The 18,926-nt window shown below is 47.9% G+C and overlaps 1 protein-coding gene and 1 long non-coding RNA gene across 3 annotated transcripts in view; both read right to left on the bottom strand.

The window, feature by feature from the left end:
• The window catches only part of LOC115371267 (uncharacterized), a 3,199-nt gene extending 2,399 nt beyond the window's left edge, over nucleotides 1–800 (bottom strand). The window contains exon 1 of one of the 2 annotated variants that reach the window (XR_003929348.1): nucleotides 728–800. This is a non-coding gene — a long non-coding RNA (uncharacterized LOC115371267). The other variant, XR_003929347.1, reaches the window with a different exon arrangement.
• Nucleotides 801–9,623: 8,823 nt separating this feature from the next.
• pwwp2a (PWWP domain containing 2A) lies at nucleotides 9,624–16,228 on the bottom strand. Its single transcript, XM_030068442.1, has 2 exons — nucleotides 15,165–16,228; nucleotides 9,624–12,609 (listed from the first exon to the last, which is right to left on the bottom strand). The coding sequence occupies exons 1-2, from the start codon at nucleotides 16,187–16,189 to the stop codon at nucleotides 10,680–10,682; spliced, it is 2,955 nt and encodes a 984-aa protein (XP_029924302.1). The 5' UTR covers nucleotides 16,190–16,228; the 3' UTR covers nucleotides 9,624–10,679.
• Nucleotides 16,229–18,926: the final 2,698 nt, after the last annotated feature.

Here is an 18,926-nt window from a genome sequence, read left to right as displayed (position 1 = left end):
ATCACTTTAACATGGAGTCTGCCTATTTATTGATTGATTATTTATTATTGATTGATTTTATGTCTGACCATGATCATTTCCTTCTCTCTGCTGTCAGAGGCCGTGTCGTCTCCAGGTAGCTGAGTGTGTGTGTGTGTGTGTGTGTGTGTGTGTATTATGTGTGTGTGTGTGTGTGTGTGTGTGTGTGTTATGTGTGTGTATTATGTATGTGTTTGTGTGTTTGTGTGTGCTATGTGTGTGTGTGTTATGTATGTGCGTGTGTTAAGTGTGTGTGTGTGTGTGTGTGGTCTGGGCGGACTGCTGAACTGAACTGAACCTTTGGGATTAGTAAATTTGTCTAAACTAAACTAATTCGTGAGTTTTTTCATGAATTTGCGTCTTTGATCCTGAGAATTTTGTTTATTTGTTTGTTTGTTTATTTCCGTGTTTACCCCCGCGCTGCACGTGCTGGCCCTGACTCACCTGCTGCTCTCGGCACCTGGCCGCCTGATCGATCACTGATCGGCTGATCGGTTCGGCTCTCTGTCGGCTGTTGTGTTGTGTTGTTTGTTTGTTTGTTTGTTTGTGCTCCGTCCGTGACCATCAAAACAACCCGACCGACACCGGAAGCTGTTGGGCTCGCGGAGCCTCGCGACGGGCGGAGGAACCGGAAGCGTTTTACCTGAAAGGCTGACAGAGTTTGGAGTTTCAAACCGTAAAAGCGCTCGAGAGGAGAGAAGCTGCTCACCTGCTCACCTGCTCCGCTCGCACCGCACACTCAGCACACTTCCGCTTCCGGAAACACAGCCAATCGGGTGCTATGACGTCACGACGAGAGATGGCCGTTTTAAAGGGAAAGGTTTATTTTTAATTTTATTTATGTCAATAGTTGTTGCATACGGTTATTTTAATTGTATTTTTCTTTACGATCGGTTCTGTATTCACAGTTATTGCTGTTTCTTCTGTCAGTCACGTGTCAGAGAGACGACGTTCAACTGATCAGAAGTGAAGGATCAATAACAGAATGTGATCAGCGTGATCAGACAGAGGAAGACATATTGATCCCATCACCGTCTCACAGCTCGAGCTCATAGTGATCAATCGATCGACTGATTTTTTCATTTTGCTTCAATCCTCAACCAGTAAAACCAAATAACGTGAAACAATAAAACATTAAAATGACAACAAATAAAGGAGAGTAAATTGACAGCAGTGGGAACATGCAATCTTTATTGCACTGATCTTTTGTACAGATTTACAATAATAATAATAATACCAGTATCATTTCTTCTGTATGTTCACGTTTGCAGCTGCCCCCCCTCCCCCCAGCACCGTGTGACCCCGCAGGGCCTGCAGGGGGCGCTACAGGGAAGCTCATGGGCCCCCCCGTGAGGCCCCGGGCCCCAGGAAGTGACTCTGATGTGAAAAGACATTCTGGTTTGAGTTCATTGTGGAATTGTCCAGCAAACAGTACGTGTTCAAATAGTCAATAATCAATAATCACTACTGTAGATTTTTTTAATTAACCCTTTGACACCTGAGACAGCTCACTGGATTTCTGTCAAACTACCAGGACGCTATAATAATTAAAGTAATAATAATAACAATAATGACAATTATCCAAAATCCAGAAGATTAAAGTGCTCTATTTAAAGGTCAGATCACTGATGCTGGGTCAGTTTTTGTGTTTCAATTCATTCAAAAAGTATTTAAGCCTTTGATCCAAAAAACAAACAAACAAACAAACAAACAAACAAAAAAAACAGCAAATAAATAATACAAATAAAATTACAAATTCACCAGAAAATCAGAAAAAAAGGTGTGTGTGTCTCTGTGTGTGTGTCTGAAAGGAGTCTGGAGGTTGTGGGCGGAGTCTCAGCGCCACAGGATGACAGTGGGAGGAGTTCCACTTAAAATAAATAGCATCACTTGTTTCCCCTCGTTTAACCCAATCAGATCTCAAGGCGAGGTCACATCCTGTTTCCCGCAGCAGGGGGGGTCAAGCTGGGGTGCAGGGGCCCCCGAGGGACCTGGAGGGCCGTCCAGGGGCCCTCAGCAACATGAGGAGCAGTTCAAAAGCTAATCCAGCATCACTGATCTGACTTGGGTATACATAATTTTAATCACTAAATACTTTTCTTGTCATTTTCTTGGAAACATTTTTACCCTAATTTTTGTCCTGGTAATTTTTTTTTTTTTTTTCAATTTTCTATTTGCCTTTTTTCCATGACAGTTTTGCTGTGCGCCTCCTGCTGTGAAGACACAGTCTCTGCACTCAGGTGCCCATTCTGTAATTATTGTGATTAGATATGACACTGTCTGCTGTTTTGGATCACTTATTGTTTATTTCTTCGTTCATATTTTTTGCCTTTGAAGCCCAGATGGACGTCAGATCTCTTTTGAATGTGTGTGCAAGGCGTCTGAACGCAGCCTCAGCCCATCATGTAAATGTGTCAGAAAAAAGAAATCAAAACAAAACACAAAAACAAACGAGCAAATGATTAAGCTTAAATCACCCCCCCCCCCCCCCCGAAAAGACCCGCAAATCTAAAAAAAGAAAAAATACACCTGAAAATTAGCCAATAAATAAACATATACATATTTTTTCCTGTAACATGATTTTAAATATTTATACTCATTATAAATAAATTTAGTTTTCTATCACTTTCTCTGCTTTTTGTGCCATTTCCAGTTAATTTTCTTTTCTTTGTCTCTATTTTCTCTTTTATTTAATTTCCAGGCCATTTTCTTCTAACTTTTTTTTTTTAATGATTTCTTGACAATGTTGCTGTATTTCTGTATTTCTTGCTCAGTTGCTCATTGCCTTTCCACCTTGTTCTCTGAAAGAAATCAAGCCAGTTTGCTCAACGTGCATGAGAGCATTTAAACAAAAGAAATCTGCCGTCCATCCAGCTTTCACATGATGGCTGATTGTTTATAAAGAATATTTAACAGTGACTCTTTGTAGCTGAATCACACACACATCAAGTCAAATTCACTTTGAGCTTTAAGGTTTGTTCCTTCAACACACAGGGCCAGGTGCCAAGTTTTTTTTTGTTTTGTTTTGTCTGTTTCTGTTTTTGATTTTGTTGTTTTTGGCCGTCTGTAATTCTTGATATGATCTGCATGATTCCCGCAAACACATCTTCTTGTTTGTGTCATAACATAAATATTTATTTCCACCTCAAATAAATAAAAATGCCCTCAAAAAAAGAGAAAATGTCAATTCTGGGTCAGCGTGGTGATATAAAAATCATCCAAGAAAAAAACTTGAATCAATTTCTTCCCCCTCCCTCCTACAGATGGTTGGACACGCAGTTTATGGGGAGTTAGGGACAGGGTCAGGGACAGGGTAAGGGACAGGGACAAGGTAAGGGCAAGGGACAGAGTCAGGGTAAGTGTCAGGGACAGGGTAAAGGTTAGGGACAGGAACAGGGTCTTGGACAGGGCAAGGGTAAGGGACAGGGATGGGGTAAGGGTCAGGGACAGGGTCAAGGACAGGGTAAGAGCAAGGGACAGGAACAGGGTCAGGGTAAGGGTCAGAGACAGGGTAAGAACAAGGGACAGGAACAGAGTCAAGGTAAGGGTCAGGGACAGGGTCACAATCAGGGACAGGGACAAGGACAGGGTAAGGGCAAGGGACAGGGACAGGAACAGAGTCAAGGTAAGGGTCAGGGACAGGGTCACAAACAGGGACAGGGTCAAGGACAGGGTAAGGGCAAGGGACAGGGACAGGAACAGAGTCAAGGTAAGGGTCAGAGACAGGGTAAGAGCAAGGGACAGGAACAGGGTCAGGGTAAGAGCAAAGGACAGGAACAGGGTCAGGGTCAGGGACAGGGTAAGAGCAAGGGACAGGAACAGGGACAGGGTAAGGGTAAGGGTTAGGGACAGGAACAGGAGCAGGGTCAGGGTCAGGGATGGTAAGAGCAAGGGACAGGAAAAGGGTCAGGGTAAGGGTCAGGGTAAGGGTTAGGGACAGGGTAAGGGACAGGGACAGGGTTCGTGTGTGTGTGTGTACTTGATGACGTAGTATTCTGCTGAACTGTGGTTGATACACTCCCGATCAAAATTTTAAGACCAGTTGAAAAATTGCAAGAATTTACATTTTTCACTGTTGGATCTTAAGAAGGTTCTAAGTAGAGCTTCATAATGCAATGTATGCAAATGTATCTCACTCAGAGATCAGCTGATGTTTTGTTGAACACCTGTAGGAGGAGGTGGGACTGACACTGTTAACTGGAACATGATGATGATGTGATCACGATGATGCGATCACGATGATGGAACCTAAGCATTCAAGGGACAACATCTGGACGATTCGGTTCTCAAAACAAACCAAATATCTTTTCTCGTGTGGGTCCTGAGGGGGTCCACGACATCACTCCACCCTCCAGCTGCTACAACCTGCTGGCTTCACATCAACCAACCAGTCTGTCTCAGTCTGTCCAGTAGCAGCCAAATATCAGTTCAACCAGAACAAAACCTGAATGAGGACATGAGCTGATAGTCTGATTCGTTTCCATGGAAACACTCAAGGATTAAAATAAAAATTCAAAATGATCAGATCAACATTTATCAACTTTCTACGTTTCCCCTCTGGAAGAAACCAAACATCAAACAGCATCTCTTTATAAATATAGAATCTTCACTTAAATAAGAATAATTATTAAAGTCCCGCCTCCTCTTCCCTCTGATTGGACAGCCTCCACCAAAGGCAATGTGTTGATTGTCCCCATCAGCAACCCTTCACTGTGGCAGCACTGGGCGAGAGACACAGAGAGAGAGAAGGAGAGAGATTTTAGATTTGTTGACTTTGCATTGTCATTTTACATTTCATGACAAAGTAAGTAAACGTGCTTACTCCGACACACACACACACACACACACACACACACACACACACTGTAAGGACACAATGTCAGTGGAGCTAATATCTCTGTGGAGCTGGAATCTGTAATGATGAGCACAACCAGAAGTGGGCGTGGCCTGTGAGGAAGTGGGCGTGGCTCGATCCATATCAGAAGTTAATATATTGTACCTTAGCTCAGGGAAAATTTTTGTGATGATGCGCTATTTCACTGGAAAGTTGGGTGACTTTTGGTGAAATACCACGTCCACTTTTAGCCAGGAGTGTGACGAGTTCAGCCCGAGACCAACCCTCCCACCAAATTTGGTGAAAATCCGAGCATCGGTTTGGAAGTTACGCCACTGCGGTGAGCACACGCATGAACACACACACGCCATAGCCCTGCCCCTCTGATGTCATCGGGGGCGGGGCTTGAGTTCAGGAGTGAATGGGCAGCAACAACACCACAGACTGAGAGCGAGGGTCATGTGATGCAGCAGCTGAGACAATAAACAATATATTTTCTCTTTATTTTGTTTAATTCCATTTTATCTTATGTTTGATGTTCTTACACTGACTTCATTTTTTTAAGCCAAACATTTGTTCCAGTTACTCAGCACCGCTGAGGCGAGACGTTTTTTAACCCGACGGGACGCCCAGCAGCTGGTCCTGAGCTTGACCTCTGCAATGCTCTTCATACTGACCACATACTACAGATCACTACAGATCACCAGAGATCACTACAGGTCACTATAGATACACTAGTCTGACCTGCTGTTATTGTTTCCTGTTGTAATTTTTTGGTTTCCTACTCAGCACTGTGTGTTCTGCTGCTGCTGCATGGCAGGAGCTCTGCAGTTTATCACTACAGACAGACTGACTACAGACTGACTGACTACTGACAGACTGTCTGACTGACAGACAGACTGACTACAGACTACAGACAGACAGAAAAAATGATCTGGAAAAAAAAAAAAAAAAAAAAAAAAAAAAAACTAGAGATCCTGCCTGGTGTCAGTTTCCATCCAGGTGTGTCAGACTCATAGTGTGTGTGTGTGTGTGTGTGTGTGTGGTGAATGTAATGACAGGTATATTGTTGGTGAGAAACATGCAGAGGAGCTCAGATGACTGATGGAGAGCTCAGTCACATGACCTGAAGCTCCATATCAGCAGAACCCGTGTCCCACTGCCAGCCGGTCAAAATGCTGAGTCATGCTGCCAGCCGTCAAAATGCTGAGTCATGCTGCGGGATGGCGGCAGGAAGGTGTTTTTGCAGAAAACTCATCAGAACGATTTGCTCAGGTGAAGAAGCATCTCAACACAAGGAACCTGATGTCCATCCAGGTGTCAGCCAACCCTGGGTGTGTTAGCCATCTGAAGTGTGTTTGGTGAGGCTATAGTGACCTTGACCTTTGACCTCTGACCACCAAAATCTAACAAGTTTGTCTTTGAGCGTTGCTGAGATATCATGTTCACAAGGACCTGAAAACACAACGCCCATCGCTGCCCCGGAGGCATAAAAAAAAGTATTTTGCAGGTGATACCTCAGTATTTATCTTCTAGTCTCAGTATTTGGCAGGTGATATTTTAGTATTTGTCGGCTAATGTCTCAGTATTTGGCAGGTGATACCTCAGTATTTATCTTCTAGTCTCAGTATTTGGCAGGTGATATTTTAGTATTTATCTGCTTATGTCTCAGTATTTGGCAGGTGATAATTTAGTCTTTATCTGCTAATGACTCAGTATTTTGCAGGTGATACCTCAGTATTTATCTGCTAGTCTCAGTATTTGGCAGGCTTTACCTCAGTATTTATCTGCTAATGTCTCAGTATTTGGCAGGTGATATTTTAGTATTTATCTGCTAATGTCTCAGTATTTGGCAGGTGTTACCTCAGTATTTATCTGCTAGTCTCAGTATTTGGCAGGTGATATTTTAGTATTTATCTGCTAATGACTCAGTATTTGGCAGGTGATAATTTAGTATTTATCTGCTAATGACTCAGTATTTTGCAGGTGATACCTCAGTATTTATCTGCTTATGTCTCAGTATTTGGCAGGTGATATTTTAGTATTTATCTGCTAATGACTCAGTATTTGGCAGGTGATAATTTAGTATTTATCTGCTAATGACTCAGTATTTGGCAGGTGATAATTTAGTATTTATCTGCTAATGACTCAGTATTTTGCAGGTGATATTTTAGTATTTATCTGCTTATGTCTCAGTATTTGGCAGGTGATAATTTAGTCTTTATCTGCTAATGACTCAGTATTTTGCAGGTGATACCTCAGTATTTATCTGCTAATGTCTCAGTATTTGGCAGGTGATACCTCAGTATTTATCTGCTAGTCTCAGTATTTGGCAGGTGGTATTTCAGAATTTTTCTGCTAATGTCTCAGTATTTGGCAGGTGATACCTCAGTATTTATCTGCTAGTCTCAGTATTTGGCAGGGGATACCTCAGTATTTATCTGCTAATGTCTCAGTATTTGGCAGGTGATATTTTAGTATTTTTCTGCTAATGTCTCAGTATTTGGCAGGTGATACCTCAGTATTTATCTGCTAGTCTCAGTATTTGGCAGGTGATACCTCAGTATTTGGCAGGTGATAATTTAGCGGTGTCCAGCAGGGTCTCGGCAGCAACACGCCGTTCCATTGAGTCAGATGGAACAGAACAGACGGCTGTTGCTGCCGAGACTTCCGGAAACACAACCCTGAAGACCCGATTTACCAAAATCTGTTTGCAGGTGAGAAATCTGTCCTGTCTGTCTGGCCCCGCCCCCCTGCGGAGGATTCAGACTCCCTGCGGCTCTCGCTGTGCAACTGATAGAAAGAATGAAACCACTTCCCCAAATGACGACGACTACGTAAAAGAGTTCTGGAAGTTTGACAGTTTATTTATAGATTTTTTTTTTTTTAAAACATCAGAAAAAAAACATTTACACAAGTCAATTCATCAGCTGGGCTTTTCTTATCACTTTTGTCCTTTTTTCTTCCATTATCTTAAGTTTGTTTGTTTGAGTCGTGTCATCTCCTAGACAGAATCTCTGATCTGCAAACAGACGGTAAAAAGAGTCTGAGGAACAAAAACGGAAACAGAAGAACAGCAGAGGCAGAACAAAACAGAGGAGCCGCCATCATCATCATCATCATCATCATCATCACAACACATCCTGCTCAGTGCGTCCTACCTGCGCCTGTCTGTACAGTAGTGTGGTTACCTGCTACACCTCAGACTCAATATGGTCAGACCGATGCTGGCAGGCCCGCGGCCCGGCTCGGGGCCCCGGTCCGCATGTTGGGCAGCCGTCTCTCATTGTGTTACATTTCCTCTAAAACAAACTGAACCTATCAGGCGCCTTCGTCTGTCAGCGTGTGACTACAAAATAAATAAGGAGGTGTTTTGGAGGCGAGTGTGAGAGCCAGACGGAGGCCCGTAGTGTTTGGCACGCAGGAAAAAGAAAAGGAAGTGGAACCCGGCGGAAACACGGCGGTTCCTCAGCAGAACGTACAGAGAACACAACCGGCAGAACTGAACCGCTGCAGCAACACAGATCAGTGATCCAGGTGTCCGACGGCGGCGGAACCACAGCTCCTGCCGCCGGCTTGGACGTCTGAGTTTTTTTGGCGAGTGATTTCTCATACAAAAAAAACAAAACAAAAACAAAAACACGGGAGCTGCCGGAATGAATAACTTTACAAAACGTTCAGTCAGAGCCAATCAGCAGCATCCGGCAGGGTCAAAGGTCATCTGACAGGTACACTGTTTAGCTAGCTTAGAGACGGTGTGTATGTGTGTGTGTGTGTGTGTGTGTGTGTGTGTTGCATAGAGGGCTGGTTGAGGCTCGTTACTGAAACGACCTCAGAGGGAAATTCAATTTCAAATCAAGCTCAGGTTGTTTCCTCGACTTAAGAAAAAAAAAAAAAAAAACATCTGAAAACAACGCTGAGAGGCTGTGAGCGGCGGCGGCGGTGCTTCTCCTCCATACGAGCGGGACGGACGGGAAACCGCTGATCAGATCAGCAGCTGATCAGATCGATCAGGAGGCAGAGGCTAATCAATCACTTCACGCTGAGCTGTGCAGCTGAAATGTGCCACAGGGAACAAACAGTTTTCTTTAGTGTCTTTGGGGTTCAGGGGGTTTTCTCAAGGGTTTTTTTTTTTTTTTAAACGTATGTTCTGGTCATTTGTTTTACCTTCTTTTAATCTGTTCACAAATTTTTTGCATTTTTTTTTTTTAAATGTACCAGTCGTTTTTTTCTTCATTTTATTTACTCATGACTCTTTTCCCTGCATGTTTTGACAACAAATCCAGTGAACTACCTCGGGGGTCAGAGGGTTTAAAGTTTGACCCGTCAGCGCCTCCCTGTGGAGAGAGTGAGCGCTGCACCACAGGATGTGAGGGAGGAGGAGCCCATCCTGCCTGTCCACAGGGACACGACTCACTCTTCGCTCTGATTGGTCAGACGGGCGTGGCTGTCGGCTAATGTTCGGCGAGAAGCCGTCGTGTGGGAGTGGCAGATACCAGAAAGTAGTTCCACCCGTTAGTGAGCAAGAGGCCTGGAAAACAGCGTGGCTCATGAATCCCAGACTGAACGTGTGGTTGTGCATCCTTCAGAAACATAAAGTGATAAATTAACAGGAAAAAAAACCTGGTAAAACCAGCTGCTCTCCTCCTGTGGGATTCAGTCAGAAGGAAATCCTGCTGGTTTGAGTCCAGAACCCCAATCTCCTCCTCAGCATCTGGACTCTGAAGAGACGCTGCTGTGACTTGGGCCGATTCAGGAGAAAACAATCTGCTGATTCTGGGCTCAGATCAGCAGGATCTCCTTGTTCCTGAATCCCATGTCAGAGTAGAATCTGCTGAGGGGATCAGCTGCAGGCCTGAGACACGGCCAGCAGGGGGCAGCACAGGTGGAGCCACGGACAGAGAGGAGACGGAAGTCTGGATTCCTAAGTTGTTGTTTTTTTTCAAAAATTTAGGGCTTTATTCTCATTCTTTTTCTTGAAACACACTGTTGTAGCTGTTTGATCCAAAGCCACTTCCTTCATTCTGGAGCACGGCGGTGGTGAAGCACACGCTCTCTCCACAGGGGGGCGCTGATGGGCCAGACTGGACGATTTTGAGAACACAAGAAAATTCACAAAAAAAAAACCTTGTGGGCGAGTGTGATGAGGCTGACGGTGTGTGCAGGTCACATGAACCTGGCTCGACCTGCAGCGCCGCCCTCAGGGATTTGAACCGCAGCAGCTTCATCACACTGAGACACGAGAGTTTAAAAAGCTCTTCAGAAACACGTTCACCGGACGGCACAGAGGCTCTGTCCAGAGATGATGATGAAGGGAGCTAAGGAGTGAGACATCTCGCCTCAGCCCCGTCTCTGTAGACAGCTGCACATGCTCAATGGTGATCAGGCGTCGCTACGACAACACAAATATAAACTGACTGTTCCATTCGTATTGACGAGAAGCACCACATCACTTTAAAGGCCCAGAGGACACAGGTTAGCCCCGCCCCCTTCGGACTATGTGTGTGTGTGTGTGAGTGCGTGTGTGTGTGTGACAGAGAGAGAGAACAGCAGGTAAGATATCTCAGATGTTAGTAAAAGAAGTTTCCAGCGTCTCCTAGCAACAGCAGCAGCTAAAACGGAGGACCTAAGTGGAGACACGCGGCACACTGACAGGTGAGCCTGAACCTGGAGCGCTCCGTCCAATCAGAGAGAAGCAGACAGAGCCAGACCAGCAGTCCAGACAGGAAGCAGTCCAGTAAGGGCTTCCTGCAGAGGGGGGCGGGGTCCCCCCAACATGCACACTCTCACTCTCACTCACACACACACACACACACACACACACACACTACGTCTCAAACTGGGTGAGCAGCGCTCGGACTTCGGGCGTGAGCTGCTTGGCGGCGCTGGCAGCCTCAGCGATGGCGCGGCGGTACGGTCCTTTCCTCTTCCTGTCAAAGCGCGACTGGAAGCTCTCCAGGAAGGGCGCCAGCTGGCCGAGCGGGAGGAAGGAGGTGGTGGGCGAGCCGAACCAGGAGACGCGCGCCTCCTGCCGCACCGCCAGCCCCGTGTCGCCGCGCCGCGACACGGTGATGCCCAGCACGCGGGCCGGCCACCAGGGGAAGCCGTAGATCTTGGCCCACACGATGTCGCCCACGCACACCGTGCGCCCGTCCGGCGCCGGGCACTTGGACACCGACTTGGAGAAGACGGAGGACGGGGGGCACGACGAGGAAGACTTGCGCCGACGCTTGGCCTCTCCCCCTCCCACCCCCACCTCCTCCTCCGCGGCTCCGCCCGGCCCCAGGTCCGGCCGCTCCGCTTTGGGAGAGACGGCGGAGAGCACGGAGGAGGAGGAGGAGGAGCTGCGGGGCGTGACGGAGGGGGGAGGAGGGGAGGGTGGGGGCGGGCAGGAGGAGGAGCTCTGAAGGAGGAGGAGCTCGCTGGGAGGAGGAAGGTCAAACGTGTCAGTGGAGCTGCACTCCGAGTCCAGAGAGGAGGAGGAGGAGGAGTCCGCCTGCCGCGACGAAGGCTCCGCCAGAGCTCCTCCCCCTCCTCCTGCAAGCTCCGCCTCCTCCCGCCTCTCAGAGAGGCAGAGCTCTTCCTGTTTCTCGACAGCGACACCTGAGGAGGAGGAGGGCGCCGGGGGGCAGGGAGGAGCTAAAACTGAAGAAAGGGGCGGGGTTTGGGGTGTGGGCGGGGCTGAGGTCAGAGCAGGGGCGGGGTTTAAAGCAGGCTTGGGCGGTGCTGAGCGAGCGCTGTGTTTTGGGGGGGAGGAGGGCGCCTGGCCGTCGTCGGTACGATACCTTTGGGGCTTCAGACGCATCCTCGGAGGGAGCGCCGCCGCCGCGTGGGCGGCCCCGCCCACCACAGCGGCGGCGCTGAGGTGCTGCAGGCGACGGGTGAAGTGGACCTTCTGGGTGTGGCTCTGCAGGGCCGAGGCGCGCGTCACGGCCTTGGGACGGTCCTGGCTCTGGTTCTGGTCTCGGGGCCGGCGGTGCGGCGGCGGCGGCTGGGCGCTCCTCGCCAGCTTCTTCAGGACCTGCCGGGCCTTGGAGCGCTCCGGGCCCTTCGCCAGGACCTTTTTAGAGTTCAGCTTCAGACGCACCCGGCTGGACGAGGACGTGGACGGCGAGGAGGAAACGCCCCGTAGGACGCGGCGGGACGAAGACGTCGTCGAGGAAGACACCCTGATCCCCGAGGACGAGCGTCTGTCCGCCGCGGCGCGACCTCCCTTCTCCTCGCGCTCGCTCCGCAGCCGTTTGACCACCGAGGAGCTCCCTCCGTCCGCCGGCCGCCTCCTCCGGGACGCCTCCTCGCCCCGGGGCTCGGAGGACGCCGTCGGGCCCCTGCGCACCTCCCTGGGCCCGCCCGACGTCACCACGCCTTTGCACTTGTCACAGAGCACTTGGCGGGGGCGGAGCTTGATGGCGTTCATGATGGAGGTGGGCTCCTCGCAGCGGTAGCGGCGTTTGGGGCGTTTGATCTTGCGCGGCGGCGGCTGAGGTAAGGCCTGGTTGTAGGTGTCCCTGATGAACAGAGGTGGGGGGTACGGCGCCCCCTCCTGGAACAACGGGGGAGGTTTGGACGTCCACGACTGAGAGGGGGGAGGGGGAGGGGGAGGAGGAGGAGCAGCAGGGAGGGGGGCGCCAGCCATGACCACTTCCTGCTTCCTGTCCCGGCCGTCGTTCACTTCCTGCTGCGGCTGCATAGATGGAGGAGGCCGATCCCTGTCCCGTCGGGGGAACACCGTGATGGGGATCCCGTATGGACCGAACCTGAGAGACAGACAGGTGAGAGACAGACAGGTGAGAGACAGACAGGTCAGCGCTAACTGACTATTGTTTTTGTTATTGATTAACTGCTTGTCAAGTCAAGTGGAGCGATGTGTTTAAATCCTGATTCTAAACTATTATGATTATTATTAAGTGTTGTGATGCAATGTTACGATTTACTGTGATTTTAGTTTTCTGAATCCTCCTCTAGTTTGTGTCTGTAAAGTTTGATGAGGCTGTGATTCTCCTGGAGGTCACTAAAGGTCATTTTCTCCAGCGACGTCCAGTTTGACCAAAGTCTCTGCCTGCAGTGAAATGGCTGCTATGGGGGCCAACATCATCACACAGGAATCAAATGTGGCTCATTGAATCCACAAGAGTCTCAGCTTTCCAGTCAAGGCCAACTGATGCAGCTCCAAGACTGTTTAGGCCCCAGTCTGCACACACACACCATTTTACAACAGGCCACAAGAACACATGTGGACTGCAGGCTTTGGGGCCCAAACTGCAAAAACAAACAAACAAACAAAAAAACATAAAAAATCAAAGAAAAAGAATTGTGATACTTCCGTGAATATATTTTCCCCAGACCGCGAACATAAAACCTCTGACAGTTTAGCCGCATCAGATGGTGTCACCTCTGTGTGTGTGTGTGTGTGTGTGTGTGTGTGTGTGTGATTAAGGTCTTGTCGATTGGACAGCACACCTGTGTTCCCTGCAGGTCTGAACAATATCCTGATGAGGCTGATTATGCGTGTTAACGTGATGGTTTTATGTCACGGTCATTTCAAAGGCGTCGAGTCGAGTCGCAGCAACAAGAAAACTCAGACGTGTTTGAGGAAACGACGGAGCAAAACGGCCGAGGAGTAAATTCTAATCAACGAAACTGTTTTTGGGCTGAAACACCACGACCTTCTTCACCCATGTGACTCTACATCGTCCTGATGCAATGCATCATGGGAATCCCGTCAAACATTTAACAGCCTGAACCGTCGCGCCTCAGGGTCTGCCGCTGGGATCTACTGAGGCATCGGCATGTTGCAGAGCATGCTGGGACATCAGCGTGCTTACAGACCCGTCAGAAGCTGAACCCGACCAGCCTGCTCCTGCATGCTTTTTATTTTTAACGCTGGTGTTTCTTTGCTCGTCTGGAGCTTTAACACATCACACAGAATTATGTGTGAATTTATGCAAACTCATAAAATTAACCTCATTTCATCAAATTTGCCTAACTTTTACACAGGATGAGTTATTGCAGATTCCGAGATATTTATGTCACTTCTCTCCACCCACAGTGTGAGTGTGTGTGTGTGTGTGTGTGTGTTTACTCTGCAGAGCAGCTCCTCATAATGTTTAATTATTCTACACATTTAAACACAATTACATAAACTACCATGATATTCATGAGTCAGCCTGTGTGTGCAGTACAGACTCCATCCAAACGTCTAAATGTTCAGTGTGACACGCTGATGGAACACACACACACACACACACACACACACACACACACACACACACACACACACACAGATGACCTTTTCCACAGCGGACATTTAATAGGAGCCACCAGGTAAACGCAGGTGTTTCTCATGGCATTAAAGTCCCCGTGAAATGACCTCACATGACCTCTACGTCCTGGAAAGCAGGGCATCTTAAACGGTGACATCATCATCCTGCACTGGCGGGACTGTAAATCTGTAAAATTTCGACTAATAAAACCTTCACAAATCTTTAAGCGTCCTGTTTACTTCCTGTTTCAATAGGAAATACATCAAGTCAGGACAGAGAGGGATTGTTTCACGGGGTCTTTGATAAAGGTTCAGTTCTGCTCAGGTGCAGTGGAGGCCTTCACCTGAGCCAGCGAGCAGGACCTGGCTCTGCTCTAATTAATGTAATTAGTAAATCCTGTATTGACCTGCTGTTGCTGAGGGAAAGCATCTATTCACAACTTTGTAACACCAACTGCAGCCTGCTCCTGCTTTTCTACTACGCATTATCAATATCAACACCATAAAATTAAGCCTTTAAAATCTGGTTAGGAGGTCATTTCTTCTGTGTTTGTGATTTTGTTTAATTTAACCCTTTGATTCTTGAGCAAACGAATAACAGCTGGTGTGTGTAGTTATTTATCAGCCTAATGAAGCTGAAACCTCTTTGGTCAGTAAAATGGATAACTGTGTGTACAACTGCGGACACACACACACACACACACACACACACACACACACACACACACAGTATCTGGTGCTGCTTGAGGAAACATCTGTTAAAATTAGAGCAGGAGGTTGCTTCAAATCCCAGACTGACTGAGACACAGCAAGCAGATCTATACGATTCAGATCTGTGTGATGTGGATCTACAGATGATCTGTGTGATGTAGATCGGGCCTGCCGGTGCTGATGTCCTGCGTCTCTCCAACAGGAACACAGGACCAGTTTAGGAACATGTGACCTCATGAACAGGTGTGAATAACACAGACAGGTGTGAGAGCTGGACTCTCCGGAACCGGAACACGGGATCAATTAATAACTGTCTGGGACATGACGTCAGTGTTTTACCTTTTGGACAGGTCCATCAGCACTCCAGAGAACACCTTCTCTCCCACCCGGAAAGACACCACCAGCGCGTCATCGATGACGTGGTCCAGGGAGACGCGCACCTCGGACCCGGGGCTGAGCTGCTCCAGGGAGCCGAGCCCCGGTTCGGTGCAGGCCGGCTCCGGCGAGCCTTCCCCGGACTTGTCGTGCTTCAAGGCGGCGGAGTCCAGCAGCCTCCGCTTGGGAGAGCGGCAAGGCGGGGAGGAGTCCCGCAGCGTCCGGCCGGCCGAGGAGGTCGGACCCGGAAGCTCCTCCGCGCCGGCAGAGCCCTGCTTACCACCCGCACGGCTCTTCCCGCAGCCGGCCTCCAGGTCCTGCCCGTCCGGCACCGACAGCCGGTCTGCGGTTCCGTCCAAAATGGCGTCTTCCGCGGCGTCCTGGTAGATCCCGGCGGCTTGGTCCGGGTCGGGCCTCAGCTCCGGTTTGACCGGGGACGTGTAGCTTCTGCCCGCTGGCTCGGCCCGGTTCGTCGTGACGTTGGTGGTCGGTTCGGCCGGTTCGGCTAAGGACAGGCCGGCCTCCGTGACGGGCGGGTGAGCCGGAAAAGAGTGCAGGAAGACGGCGGAGGGCTGCGGGTCCGTGATGATGCTCCGGTACGCCGCCTGCACCGGGCCGCCCAGCTCGGGCTCGGCCGCGGGGGAGAACCGGTCCAAACCGGTCCGGTCCCGGGGCTCGCACGCGGCGTGTTTATTCAACAGTTCATCCTCATCACCATCCTCCTCCTCGCCCGCACGCGCAGCGAGGGCTTTTCCCGCCGCGGGCTGCAGCTCCGGCCTGACATGGCGGCGCTCCTCCGCGTCCCCCTCCTCCACACGGGGCGCGACGAGCTCCATCACCGACGTGTATTCCCGCGTCAGCTCGGCCTCCGGCTCGGCTCTCGGGGGCAGCGGGCCGCCCGGGCCCGGGTCCGGCTGGCCCTCACCGTCCGCTGCTGCTGCTGCTGTCGGAACCGCCGCAGCTCCTGGCTCTGCAGCCACGGCCGCCATTTTCCTTCCGCTGTGCCTCTGAGGCCAGGCCTCCTCTCTCTGCACGGACACACGCCCCGCCCCCCGCCAGCACACGCTGCTGCAGCGCGGCGGCTGATTGGTCCGCCTGCCTGCCGCTCAACGTCAATGCCTGCAAAACGTCGCCTCTGATTGGCTGCGTTTGTTTGGGTGTGTGAAGTCAGCCCGCGAGGGGCGCCATTGTGTCTTTTCAGGAAACAAAAACATTACAGGACGAGAGATCAATTAAAACAATAACTGATCAGTAACATCCAATACAGGAAAACAACGTCCCGGCATCTGTAAACAACATCTGAGCACAACGCCCGAGCAGCGGAACCAGTGTATAATCAATAAAATATGTCATCGATGTAAACAACAACTGTTCAATAAAAACTACAGGAAGTGATCGGAAAACACTGTAAACACTGAGTGACGTCACTAAACCCTCAAGTAAATATTTTACACAGACAATGAAGATAGTGTGTGTGTGTGTGTGTGTGTGTGTGTGTGTGTGTGTGTGTGTGTGTGTGTGTGTGTACACAGTATCAAAATAAACATCCAGGTCTGTCTACATACATATTCATATTTATATAAATAATTGGCATTTAAATCACACCCTATTTACATACATAAACATAAACACACTTTAATTGGACACTGTTTTATCAGTTACTTTTATTTTATTCTTCTTTAAACTTGCCAATTCATCAGTGTGATTTAACAGAAGCATACAACATCCCTATAAAATCAGCCGTTAAATACTTAGGAATACATATCTCTAAAAACCCAACTGAAAGAGAAAATATGAATGTATGGAGAGTAATAACGGAATGTCAAACTAAACTTAACTCCTGGTTGTTAAGAGACATCAGCTTATTGGGTTGAGTTTTTCTTGCTAAGATGGAAAGCATATCGAGGTGTACATATCCAGCATATTCTTTAGCCATTCCTAACAGAGCCATTAAGAAGATTAACCAAATTAATTTTGATTATATATGGAAGAAAAAGACACACTATATTAAGAGAACAGAGATGACCAAAGAATACAAAGATGGAGGTCTACAGGCTATTGATTTTGAGTTTATAAATGGTACACTGAAAATTAACTGGTTAAAAACCTTCCTTAACAATAACAGCTTTTGGCATCATATCCCCAGAGAAGTCTTCAGTAAACTGGGAGGCATACAGTTTCTATTAAAATGTGATTTCAGTATTCAGAAACTTCCTGTGAAATTATCCCTATTTCACCAGCAAGTCCTCTTATATTGGAAACTTTTGTACAATCACAATTTTACCCCGCACAACACACCGATATGGAACAATAGATACATTATAGTTAAAAACAAGTCTTTATATAACAAGGACTGGATCAACAAAGGTATTTGGTCTCTAATTCATTTGGTTGACGATGATGGGTGTGTGATGACTTATGAAAATTTTTGCCTTAAATATGATGTAGTAATCAATCGTAACTCTTTTGAATCCATAATAAAAGCCATCCCAGTCCCTACTTTAGGCTTAATTCAAGAGATTGTTTCAAACTCAACTCACATCACTCCTAACTTTCCATGTCTCCTAGTTGGAGGCTGTGACTTTGAGAGTATTAAATTTCCAAATAAAACAATTAGAAAGATGTTTGATAATGCGGGACAGGTGTGAAAACCAGATGGGAGCAGGGTCTAAGCCAGCAGAGGTGATTTAATGCCCTGCGATGGACAGGCGGCAGGTAGAGGAAGGTTTGAGCGGGAAGTGATTTTCCACTCACTTCCACTCATTTACTTCCTTGTATTACTTGACCTCATGTATTTATGTACTTACACGTACTACCTGCCTGAAAGTCCATAACGTCCGTGCACAGACTTCCTGTGTAGGTTTCTGCTGGGCGGAGCCAGCCGGAGGGACCACACCTGACAGGAGGCCACAGGTGAGCCAGCAGCTTCAGTGTCCATGTCATGTTTTAGATTCACCACCTGGAGGTGCTGTGGGTCCATACACAGAAAAATAACAGCTGTACAACAGTTCTTTAAAAGTTCCACAAAAAACAGTCGACTTCGAAAGACTTTATTGTGGATGGTGTCTTATTCTTTGAATTAAAAAAAAAAAAATGTAAAAGTGAACCTCTTGGCTCCACCAACAGCTATTTTGAAAAAAAAAAAAAAAAAAAAAACCCTCTTTGGGGAACTTTTTTTTGTTGTTGTTAAAGTTCTTTGAAGGAACATCTCACTGTATTTGTTCTGTAAGAGATGAGCATTCACTTTAGGCACCTTTGAATAATTTAGACAGAAGGTTCTTTAAAGAACTGTGGTCTGAAACGTTCGCTGCCCGACCAAAAGAGGTTCTCCAGGGCGTCCAACAGTTTGGGTTCCCTGTGGCATCTTTATTTTCCAGGCCAGCCTCTCACCTTTATAACTTCTTGGCTAATAATCAGATTCCCAAATGACAGGAATTCACTTCCAAAACGTCAAGTTTCATTTCTCTGTGATGCAACCTGGCCCACATCGTGTAAATATTTAATAATAAATAATCAGAACAAACAGAACATATTTCTCCTTGAATATCACTAGAATCACCATGGAGACAGGCAAAGGTCACATTCGGTTAAAGATACAGGTGTTTGATGGTGGAGGGACAGAAAGGCCTCCCGCAGCGTCGGCCTCGTGAGGAAAAGGTAAAGCCATAAAATCAGCTGATAGCCATGCAGGAATACCATCATGTGACCACAATCATCCGCCGCGTG

The sequence above is a fragment of the Myripristis murdjan genome, chromosome 14 (genome assembly GCF_902150065.1).
Source record: "Myripristis murdjan chromosome 14, fMyrMur1.1, whole genome shotgun sequence".
NCBI lineage: Eukaryota > Metazoa > Chordata > Actinopteri > Holocentriformes > Holocentridae > Myripristis > Myripristis murdjan.
Note: the sequence above shows the minus strand (reverse complement) of the source record. Positions and strands in the feature narration are given on the sequence as shown.